The following is a 12,065-nucleotide window of genomic DNA, read 5'->3' on the forward strand; positions in this document are numbered from 1 at the left end:
CAAGTGTGGTCGAACTGAAGAGAGACATGTATTACACTCAGGCAGCCTGAGGGCCGCAGCATTGGTGTATAATGAGCTTAAACCGATCATAATAATAAATGAATCTGCCCAAAATATAGGCCAGCGGAAATTTTGCCACATGAAGATCAAAATAGTGTATTAGTAAAGAAGCTACAAGAAACATTGCCGGAGAGTTAACTGTTTCTTTAAAAGTATGACCGCTATGCACAGTAATGTATAATATAAGGAACATTGTTACAACATACAAAACTGGTAGTCGCGAGCCGAGAAATTGCAATAGAACATTAACATCTCATTTGCCTTCGAAAATTCGTCCGCAATGCTTGATAAGCTTGGAAAGCTGTTCACCGTCTTGCCTAAGCTATACTCCAGCAAGACCAAATTGCCGCGGAACCGTTGAGACCACTTCCACTCGAAGGATGCGTTGCAGCCTGAGCTCAGCCGTATAACGTGGGCTGCTCCCGATGACACTTCTATTATGGTAGACACCAAGTACCTGGAACAGATCTGGTCTTAATTTGCGTGATTAGGACCCCGTGATTTCACATTGTAGGAACCTACAAAACATTCTCAGAACACTCAGGAAAGGAACAAAGATTTGCAGCATTTCTGTCTGTTTACTTTCCCTGAAGGCTGTTTTCCTTCTACTTGGAGACTCTCGCTTTGCGTTCAAGTGTTATTGCATGAAAAGTAAGTTTCGATTTGAGGTGGATTCCAAGATGCTATTGGTCAACTGTAAAACAGCCCCATCAAAAAAACAAACAAAAATTCTGCTATCGAAGGAGATTTTCCTGTCGTATTTTGGAACCTGTGAACACAAATTTTTGTAGTAATAACAGAATCTGCTGTGGTATTGTTCAGTCTCCTGCCGTAACAACAGAGCCAGTTCTGTCGCAACAACCGGAAACTTAACAATAGTACTGAAAAATCAGTCGTACCAGAGGACGACAAAAATTTTGTCGCATTTACGGACCGGCTATTTTGTACTTTTAAACTGAGAAAGAATGTGTTAACAAAAAATTTACGCAGATCTTAATCTTTGTGGCCTCACACACCAGAAACATTCAGCGTTCCAGCTATATTAGTGGCTGCAGATATACATGCAGAGCTGCAGAGCTATACATGGCTGCAGATATGACATTGGTGCAGCCAACGTGTGAGTTGCCAGACTGAAAGAGTGAGAGTGCTGACGAAAAAATGCAGTCTCTTTTATTAGACCTCGTCGAACGCAGCTGCCTTGCTCATAGATGCAAACAGCTGTAACAGGTGAGCTCTAGAGTGAGACTTTGGATGTTTGTTCCCAAAATTTTCGATATATCACTTTTATTGTGCGTGTAAGCATTTCGACGCCCCATATTCAAAACGAGTATCATGAGGCAGACAGTGAAGACAGATGAAGAGATATGTACATGACATCAAGCAACACACGCAAACTTTGTACGCACGACAGTGAACATCAATAAATGACGATCACGGAAATACACGTTTCAATAGATCATTATATAAAAATAACACCGAGCATTATTACCGGCAGATAGGCACCATAAAGCACGTGTGATAATGTTATTATTGAGCGCCGCCCATGCGAACTACATCGAAGAGCAAAACGGTTAGTGGTGCAGGGTCAGGAGTCGACACTGAAACTGAATCTTGTACGAAGGTGTTGCCAACTTGGAGCAGGCGTAAGGTATTGACGAGAAAAAGTTTAAGCGGACATGTCCATTTAACAGCTTCTCGTGGCCGCTTGTTCGGGCAGTTTCCCACACTCGTTCTTTCAAGTGCAAAACTTTGAGTTACAAAACGATAAACACTTTTCTGATAGCTCTAATCGTTCTAGGCAGTGCACAGATTGGTAAATTAGACGCAAAACTTCGCATTATACAGCAAAATAGTTAAACTATTGAGAACAAAACTCGGTTAAAAATTGAACGCTTCAGACACATCAGTGATCGATGTCGACAAGAATACATATATAAGAAATGTTGACACGCGAGTGTGAAATCCACATGAGCAGAAACAAATATTCGTACGTAGCCAGTTGGCTGAAAGGCTACAACCGTAGACTGCGCTGTGAGTAGGAGAGAAGGTTCTTGGTGTGGAGTCCTCATCGAGGGCTTTATCGATGAGGCTTTGTCGCAGTGTGGTCGTCGGTAAAATATCTCGTTTCGTCGATTGAGAAAAGGCTAACCAAATAGCAATGATAGCACCCTGTAAAGAAGGCACACATAAAAAGTTATCATAAAGAAGATAAATTTGTGAAACACAGATTGATTGTTTTACACGACTTTCTGTGAAAAAAAAAACTGCAGTTCCAAATTCATCAAAAAATTAGCTGAGGTTTAGCTCTGATTAAACCGGGCAAGTTGCGTAAGCAAGCAGCAACTGTTTTGCCCGAGGCAAACGCGCGTATTTATTCCCCGTTTCCGTCCCGCTTCCTCTCTCCTCTCTCCACATTCCGACACATGCGTCGAGAGCGCGCGACTAGGCGCGCGGCAGCGGCGGCGGCGGCGGCGCAGCGGCGGTCCTGCCGCCTGGTGGAGCATGGCTGAAACGGTTGCTATGGCAACGGCGCTCCATCTCTTTGACCTCGGCCACCGCCGGGAGCTACGCGAAGGCTCGAAGCCTGGCGCAGTTTTGCTTACGCAATAAAACTTGTAAGAGAAAATTTGGTTTCCTCTCGAATAGCACTTATACTCTAGAACGTGACAATCATTTATGCTGCGAAATTTCTCACGAGTTCTACAGGGTTAATAGAAAATTTAGTACCTTTATTTAGTAAAAATTAATAAAAATCTCTTTCGCAGGGTGACTAATACACTGCTGTTATCTCGTTCACCAACCTAACCGTTAATACGGATCACTTGTTTGCTGACGTGCTGTACTGCAGGACGCGGATGTCAATATTATTAGGACCCTTTACTTGTCTTTATACCTCGAGAAAGTAATTTTCAATATTGCTGGTTTGCTTTACTGGCCTACACTATACAAAGTTATTTTTTTTAACCTTTACAGATTTTCAGTTTAAAAATGATGAGTGAGACGTCTGTGCGGAGTATTTAGCTGGATTGCACAGCAAGGAGGACATAATGTACAGTACGGTCCACTGTTAAAGGGAACGTGCGATCGCGGGGCTTCCGCGCTTTGCGAAGCGCTGCCGCCCAGAACGTGCGAGAATTGACGGCGCAAGATGCTGGTTTTGGTTTGGTTTTGGTTTATGGGGTTTAACGTCCCAAAGCGACTAAGGCTATGAGAGACGCCGTAGTGGAGGGCTCCGGAAATTTCGACCACCTGGGGTTCTTTAACGTGCACTGACATCGCACAGTACACGGGCCTCTAGAATTTCTCCTCCAAAGAAATTCTAGCCGCCGCGGCCGGGATCGAACCCGCGTCTTTTGGGTCAGCAGCCGAGCACCATAACCGCTGAGCCACCGCGGCGGCGGCACAAGATGCATGCACAGTAAGCATGTCAGCTGGTCTTTTCGCGCATGTGCCTGATGCCGGCCATTCTCGCGGCATTTAGGCAACATGGCTTCGCGAAGCGCGGAGGCCACGCGATCGTATGTTCCCTTTAACAATGGACCGTACTGTACGTCGTATGGATCAATAATTGAGCTGTTAATTAACATGAATTAACTAGTACACTTTTTAGTTTTTATTTTTGAGAGAAAAGTTTTGTTGCGCTATTGGTGACAGTCAGAATAGAAGATGAGCCGTGTTTTTTAAATTTTCTTAAACGGCAATGTGGTTTGAACTATCGAACGTCAAAAACATGCATTTGAAAGCTCATTGAGTTGGCTTTCCCGCATTACCTAATTATAAAATGGCCTCGATGCGCGCCGTATCGCCGCCGAAATCAGCTTCACTTCTTCTACATCATCGAATGCTTAAGAAGTACGAGAGACGCCATTTCATAATTATGCAGTGGGGAGAGCCAACTCAACTGGTTTTCTAATGCGTATTTTTGGCGTTCGATATATGAAAAGATAGTGCCGATTAAAAAAAATCAAACATAGTGCTCACCTTTCATGTTGACGGCAATCAATTTAGACGTATCTTTGCCTCCTAAAATCGTAAATAAAGAAAGTTTGTAGGTAATTTCAATAAATTAATCGTCTAAATGTTGATGTTTATGAGGTATATAATGTGCGCCTTGCTGTAAAATCCAGCTTAACAGACCGCACCGACTTGTCTCTCGGAGTTTTTAAAACAAAATTTGCAAATGTTAAAAAGAAGACACCGTGTAGAAAATAGACTATACAGCACTAAAGCCCAGTTCTTCAGCTGCCTCGTTCTCCACGCACGGTGGCTACACTCACTCACTCACTCACTCACTCACTCACTCACTCACTCACTCACTCACTCACTCACTCACTCACTCACTCACTCACTCACTCACTCACTCACTCACTCACTCACTCACTCACTCACTCACTCACTCACTCACTCACTCACTCACCAGTCTGGTCTGCCGCTGGCATGTCGACGCCGCTTTCCTACACAAAGTCTTCGTGCCGGTGCAGGGCCTTGGCACGCTGCGCACTCTCCTCGCACGATGCAGAACGTCGAGCAGGAGTGTGTGCTGAGCGCGGCCCTTGCGGTGACGGCGGCCTCACGGTTCCGAACGTGAGCTGCGCAGAGGTTTGAGCGCAAGCGAGCGAATTTTAGGGTTCACACACTTTAAGAACTCGCTGGTCGCGTGCAGCACACAGACATTCAAGGCAAGTTATTCCACAGCTGAAAATGTTCCGAACTGAACATTCCGATGCACTCGCGAACAATTTTTGGCTTTCACACCCGCAATCTATGCATGATAGCTCACCACGTTATTAATTGATCTGAGATTTTCCAGTTGTCAGATCCGTTGTGGTCGCCCTGATACAAGGCTGGCGCAAGACACACGTACTGGATTCGAGCTCGCGGTCAAAAATCATCGCCCTTCCTCCTCCCATAAGCCCTTCCTTCTCGGCCGCGTACATTTGCATGGTGTCGCCCTGCTCTATGACTTCGCCTAGCATGACAAGTTGTCGATGACGTAGCTCCTGAAGCTGCCACTGCCCCCTCCCAGGCTCCTATGTGATTCAACTGTAACCGTTTTCTGCGGGAACCGGACGTGGTTTGTCGTGAATAACATATTCGTGGCACTCGCTCCACGGCCTTCATTTACAAAACTACTCTTTCGACCCCAACTTTCCTCGATTCGTAGTGGCCCATCGGTACAAGCAACGAGATCAGAGCCTAATTATGTGCACTCAATCAGAAACCACAGATCGTGTTCACTTAGTAAAACTTTCTTCAATTGCTCTAATTCGGCCGCATTTCCTGGTTGAAGAGAATGCAATCCAGACTGGCCGTTGGCGTGAGGATGACGCGGGTGCGGGAACTGATGGTAGCTATTATTTCGTCAGCTCTGGTGCGGGCCAAAAGGCTGCGGGTTTGTTTTAATACAAAAACAAAGTTTTCTAGTTTCGTCAAGAAATTCCGGATTTTATTCAATTCCAGGTAACCACCAAGCTCAATCTCAAATAAAAGCTAATAACAAAGTTTACGCATGTGCCTTCAGGTCACTTGGAAAAGATAACGCTTAATTTGCAACCGCGACGCTTACCACAAGTTGCATTACTACTACTTCTACGGTACTGTAGTCATGCTCAAGAACTGGCCATTTGTTTTCAGCTGTTACTCTGATAGCGTACAAGGGCTGCCTGATCCAGTACACAATTTTATTTTCCTCTAAAATTATAAAAATATGTTCAACGGGGACCATATCTCAAGAATACATGCCTCAGATTTCGTTAAAGCCTACGACAAAAGCATGAGTAATGGAGAGCTTAGAAAGTAGACAGTTCACGCAGTTGGCTGTTGTGTAAGGGAAGCGACCAGTTTTCACGCTTAAAATAACAACGCAGGCGCACGCTGTCAAAGAAGTAAGTCCAAATGCAGCTCGGTAGTCTTATTCAGATTACAGCAGTCTCAAGAATTTGCGCTGAATTTCTGAAAAAAAAAAAATGAATGCATTTGTTGCCGAAACAGGATGTCTAAAAACCGAATCCACTCAGGCGCGTATTGAAAAGTAAGGAGCTTATCGATAGGTATTAGTACAGTTTGATGAGCAAAATTCATGCTTTCTTGAATACGTTCACCATGCTCCAGGAATAAGGCAACTAAAACTAGTCCTGCTCGTCGCAGTGATACAAAATAAATATTGACTTTATAACTAGAGATACACTTCTCCGGTTGCGCAACCTGCTGGATGTCTTCCCTCTATATCAAAGGGCTGCCGCTCTGGTGCTCGGGAGTTGAAGCTAACAGGATGTGAAGTGGCTTAATGGCACTAGAGCTTGGTACTTTGCGCAACGAAAGCCCTCCAAGCGTAATGGACAGATTGAGTTTCCGCAAGAGTTGCCCACGTGGGGCTTCTTGGAAACATATCTAACCATATTTTATCAAAAGGATCGTTCACTCTGAAATGACATTTGTAATTGGACGAAAACGCACTTATACGGTATCGCAAAAATTTAGCTTTCATCTCATAACACCGTTTCTCCGTATATTTTATCTGAAAATTCAACTACGTCTCTTTTAAGCGGAGCGGATAGATGTTTGTATATGTCGGTTCTTTAAAGTGGCTCTAAATGGTATTTTTCGAAGCTGCTGGCTTTCTTCAAGCAATGAAGCGCGCGGTCTCTAACAACTGCTAACCTAACCTCTACCCGAACGAAGAAAGGTGCCTCTACATCAATGCTAATGGTTTGTCGATGACACGTGAAATTTTGTGAGCGCTCTACCTTGCACTGCATGGAAAGCTAGCTTCAGGGAAATGGCGTCGACCGTCGTAATATGTCTTACGGCTGAAAACATTTGCCGACACGGACGTGAAATGCTGAGGGCACATTCTTAAAAACTATTTCCTGTGTAACTTCACTGAAATCCCTGCATTCTATCCAGACTCTTTTTTTTCTTCCTCTGCTGGCCAACCCTGTTGTTCTCATCTTTACCGGATACTACGGATAATAGATGTCAAGGCATCCAAAACTAAGCGCATGCTCTTTTGACGGAGTTGCATATGCCACTTGATTTAAGCCGCAAATCCCAGGGTGTCAACCTGGATTTAGTTAGCCAGAAATTTATATCGTCGTTAGGAGTACCTGTAAGCGTAGAACGCACTGCTGGAAACAAGTGCCACGTTCTAGTGCGGCTAATAGATAATATTAACTGTGAGAAGAGGGTGACCCTATCGATTAGGGGCATAGGGCAATAGCGAAGTTCCAGTGCGCAGGCGAAGAACAAAAAAATTCAGGGGGCACTTTGGCTCTCGAAAGTGCTGCAAGGCGAAAGCGTTTCCTGGCGCACTGTTTGTTTTTATTTATTTTTATTTTTCATATATTTTATTTTGACCTTTTTCTTACTCTTATTGTTTTTATTTTTATTTTCATATCTTATTTTATATTGTTTTTATTTTTATTTTTTTATTTTTCCTTTCCTTCACTTTCCTTTTATTTTATTTATGAAACCCATGCATTCACTAGATGCGCCTTTATTCATGCTCGAACCTTGAGCCTTCGTGGCGGAGTGGTAGCGTCTCCGCTTCAAATTCCAAAGGCTGTGGTTCGATTCCACCCTCGGCGCAGTTTCTTTTTAAGCAGTGACGCCGAAAGGCGGACAAATCTGCCGACGCGTCTGTCGACACGGCTGCCGGCAGCGTCTGTCGACACCGCTGCCGACGCGTCTGTCGACAAGGCTGCCGACAGCGTCTGCTAACGACAGTATGAGGCATTAAAGGATTTCGCCTTAATAACGCTATTCATGTTATTATCCTGCTCATACGCAGTGGCGACCCACTATTCCCATATGCCCCTGACCGATAGGGCCACTCTGCTATAAAAGTGCCTAATTATGGCTGCACTGGAGTCTTGGGGAGCGTCCCTCATCAGCCGCTTTCCTTTCCTTAGCATTCTGCCGGTCGGCTGCTAGACCAGGAAACGGACCAAGTCAAAGACGAGCAAGTTATCGCAGTCCTGAAGGCCTTTATGAATACCGTGAATGAACTGCTTTGCAGCCTGCACACGCCTGCTGCACGAAAGGCACTGCAAGTGCTGGATGTGTTCGATCCATTCTTTGCAGCTGTTGAGTAGCAAGCACAATGGCACCTCCAGCCTCAACGTTCCGAGAAGAAATCGCGATGTCTCCCTTTAGCATTCATATTACTAACTGCAAATGCAAGCAGCCTTGCTTGGTAGAACGTTTGTTCTGTGTGTTATATATGCCTCCTGATTTAAATCTCAGGGTGTCAACCTGGAATTAGTGAGCCACAAATTTAAAAATATATCATCAGCAGGAGTACCTGTAAGCGTAAAACGGACTGCTGGAAACAAGTGCCACATTCTAGTGCGGCTAATAGATAATAGAGATAGGTCTCAGCGCTCGACAGCCCTCTAGGTGAGCAGGCCACTGCTGCCGAGGCGTCTGACTTTCAGCGCGCCTATCTTCGGTTGCTGTGGTTACTCCGGACCACACTGCTCTACTCCCACTCATCGAACTCTCTTAGTGCAGTATAGCCGACCGGAACACCCATCAGGTTAGCCTCCGTGCCTTTTTTCTGCAGGTTTTCTCGGTCTCTCCTTCGCGAGTAACTGCGCGCTCGGCTTTCTTTGACACTTTTTATGTACGTTGACTCGCGCCATTAGACACTTTTAGTTGGGCGTACGCAGTACGCTTGCGCACGCATCGCTTACTGCGTTGCGTACGCTGTAATGTAAGCACGACACTTTTAGCTGGTCGTGCCGTAGCGTCCCTCAGGGGCACGCGTAAGCAGTAGCGCCATCTAGTGATAAGAAGCCAAAGCACATCAACGCTGTGTTTAAGAAATTTTCATCCGTAATTACTGATAACTAGGGTGGGTGCACTGCGAGCCTTTTTTGTTCCAAGAAAAACTATGCAAATAGAACAAAATGTAACAAATGACTAAAAGCTAGAAAACTGCTTCGCCAGGTGTCGTTCTTGCGAGGTAAACAAAGGGCATTTAGCTAGGCCTAAGAGCTTGAAAATCGACAAATGATCTGAAAAACCGGGGCTAGTTATCACTTATACCTCTACGCGTGGGCGAGAGTGTGCGAAATAAAAGCGAACCGCTACCATTTGAGCGACCTATCGCGTCGAAGAATCCAGCGGCGACATACGTTTATTCCGAAGCGGGCGAGCAGGGCGCCGCCATTTTGTCAACGCAACCCGTAACGTGCCCGTAGCGCACGCACGCAACGGCACGATACGTGCGCACGTACGCAATCGGCCCAGCGTTACGGAACGTTCTGCGCATGCGCACTCGCGACCCGCAACGCTCCTGCGTACGCAAGCACGGGCTACACAACACGCTGGGGCTTTCGGCTCGGCCGGACGCCGCCACCGCTACCGCTGCAATCAACCATCGCGTCAAAGAAAAAATTGCAGCTGGTTGCTGGTCGTTCTGATGGATGGCGCCACGGGGCCATTGCTCTAGTGTTCTCTATTTGCTCCTGCACTGGCCCGCGCCTTACGTAATGACGGCAACTCACGCGGCGCTGTCACCTACCAGGAACAACTTTGATTCGGAGTATTTCAGTTTTTGCGTTGAGCTTATGGTAACTTGCTGCATTTTCTTTCGGCGTTTCACCTATTACTTCACTTTTTTTATGGTATATTTTGCATGGCGCGCATTTTTCTATGGTTAGAAGGTTTATTTTTTCGCACTAAAAAATCACAATTATTATTGATTCACAAACAGAAGCAAAATGGGACAGAGAAAATGCTTGCTTTAGTTGCTACCAGCTACTATATTTTTAATTTAAGTGCAGATATTTAGATTTTAATTGCAAAAGTTATTTTAAAAATGAGCTGACGCTGAGCAATATCGAGTGCTAACACACCTAACACGGTCGCCGGTTCGAATCCCTGCCGTGAGCTCTACTCTAACTTAGCTAGCAGATTTACGCTGCACGAAAAGCGATCACAATGCCACTACCTCCCGCACACACTGCGACAAACGGTTGAGCCGCAATGTTTATATGAATATTCGTAAAGCCGTGGAATTGGGGGTACATAGGTCGCCCGTTCGAATCACTGCCGTGAGCTGGCTCTAACTTAACCAGCAAGTTTATGCTGCACGAAACGCTGAATCGTATTACACCATCCGGAACATTCTGCAAATGGTTGGCCAACAAATTTTCTACAAATGTCGGGACTAAGTGGCCCGACTTTGACGCCTGTCGGACAGAGATATATATATACCGAATCGGCGTAGTTTAGGTTGGACTTGTGGTTTTTGGGCATCACGCTTCTGCGTGTTACTTTTGTATTCCATTATGTAAATACCTCTATTACCATGGCAACCCCTAGAAAAAAATGTCCTTGTTATGGAGCCGCCATCTCGGATTCTACTCGTGTAATCAACATAACTCGGAGGTTCGAAACGCCACCAGTAGAGCTAACACTCGAAAGGAACTAATTGCTTTGAAGCTTTGAAGTAGGTCGAAAAAGAGCCTTTAAAATAACGTCCCTCTTAAAATTTTCGTACAAAACCTAGTTAGAGCATATTCCATCTCTTCGGCAGTCCAACAAGAAAATCATATACGCCATGTATCTTACGATCATGTTTTTAGATGCAATGAGCTAGTGGCTTCTTAGGATCGCTGATCAGGTATTACTTTTACACATTGTAGGGTATAAAAAAACACAGTGCGAATTTTTCCTTCTTGTACGTGTCCTTGTGTAAGGTCACAAAAAAAACAGACCAGGAAAAAACAAACGAGGCCTATCTTACGACGTGATACACACTAAAAACAAAGCGACATGGCACGAAAACTTTTGTGATTTCAGGTTAGGCACAACCGTGTTCACTTTTAATAACTTTTTGTTCTGAAAACACAGAGAAAACACAAATATACGAAGTCCCACGTGACCCGAGCCAGGGAAAGTGGAAATCTGACACAGGTTTCAAAACTTTACTCCACCGTTTTTCGAAATCTCGCCACCACTACAGTGATTAAAGTTACCTAACCTCTTAGCACCCCAAGAAGCGTCAACAGTTTAAAAACTGATGGAAGTTGATGGAAGGAATTCAGAAGATAGTTCTGATGAAGAGATTTCTGAAGCAGCATCCTCATTGTGAAGTTCGAGCTGCTATTTAAAAAAAAAAAATGCGCGAAGTCTAAAGCGCTCGCGGAAGTGCCTTTCCTAAACATTCTTTGCGCAGCTGAACTCCTTAACTGGCGGTTATCATTGTGAGCATAAGTTTACGAAGGCGCATTCGATACCTGCTCGAGGAAGTGTCAACCGTCAAGCAGCCTCCGTGTATTCGTGTACTTCATAAGAGTGCATAAAAAAAAATACTTGCAATTAAGCTGCCTCTTGAAGGGCTTCTGAAGATTTTAAGATCGAAGTTTTCGTCTCTTTGTTTTCAGTTGTTTTATAGTTGCTCATTTAAAGGAATTTTCCTTCAACGACGCAAAAACGAACAAGCGCCCCTCTCTCGTCTTATTCTTGATAAAAGAGGGGCGATAGGACCTCCTTTTCTTTTCTTCTGCAAAAGTGTGGCAGACGCATAAATAAGCCGTTTCGCACTTAATGAACAGTAAGTATTATTTTTATAATGTTTGACTGGGGTTACGTGGGAGATATAAATTACTTACTAAGTGTGATTTTAAAGCAAGAAATACTTTGTAGCTAGTCTACCAAGAGCCGTATTTGTTACACAGATTAAGCCAGTTCCTAAAATTAGCATCAAAGCTGTCGCCTCCTTTGATATAGCTGCTTTCTTGTTGCTTGCGTAAAGCAACATCCCTTTAACCCCTCAACGTGAGCAATTCCCTGCCTTTCCTGCAGCCCTCCGCAGGAGGAAGACAATGGGGCATTTTTGATCATTTAGTTGATGTCGGGAACTGTGCTAGGTGCTTAAATAAGCACACAGTCGGCCTTGATGAACAAAACGTGTCAGTTTTGATTATCCTTGCCTCGAGTTACGTGGGACGCATATCAATCTTTCATTTCAATGCGATCAAAAAGCATGAAATGCT

General features: G+C 44.7%; 1 protein-coding gene across 2 annotated transcripts in view; it reads right to left on the bottom strand.

Annotated features, from left to right (window-relative positions):
* Window positions 1-1,213: 1,213 nt before the first annotated feature.
* LOC149358264 (uncharacterized) overlaps window positions 1,214-12,065 on the bottom strand; it is a 69,607-nt gene continuing 58,755 nt past the window's right edge. For both annotated transcript variants that reach the window (XM_089568808.1, XM_089568809.1), the window contains 2 exons: window positions 4,478-4,649; window positions 1,214-2,229 (listed from right to left, as the gene is read on the bottom strand). Coding sequence is in view for 1 of the 2 variants with exons in the window: in XM_089568809.1 (XP_089424935.1) it covers window positions 4,631-4,649 (19 nt within the window). In the remaining variant the exon portion in view is untranslated. The remainder of the gene's footprint in view (window positions 2,230-4,477; window positions 4,650-12,065) is intronic.

The sequence above is a fragment of the Amblyomma mixtum genome, chromosome 2 (assembly GCF_055824585.1).
Source record: "Amblyomma mixtum isolate Tamu chromosome 2, ASM5582458v1, whole genome shotgun sequence".
Lineage (NCBI taxonomy): Eukaryota > Metazoa > Arthropoda > Arachnida > Ixodida > Ixodidae > Amblyomma > Amblyomma mixtum.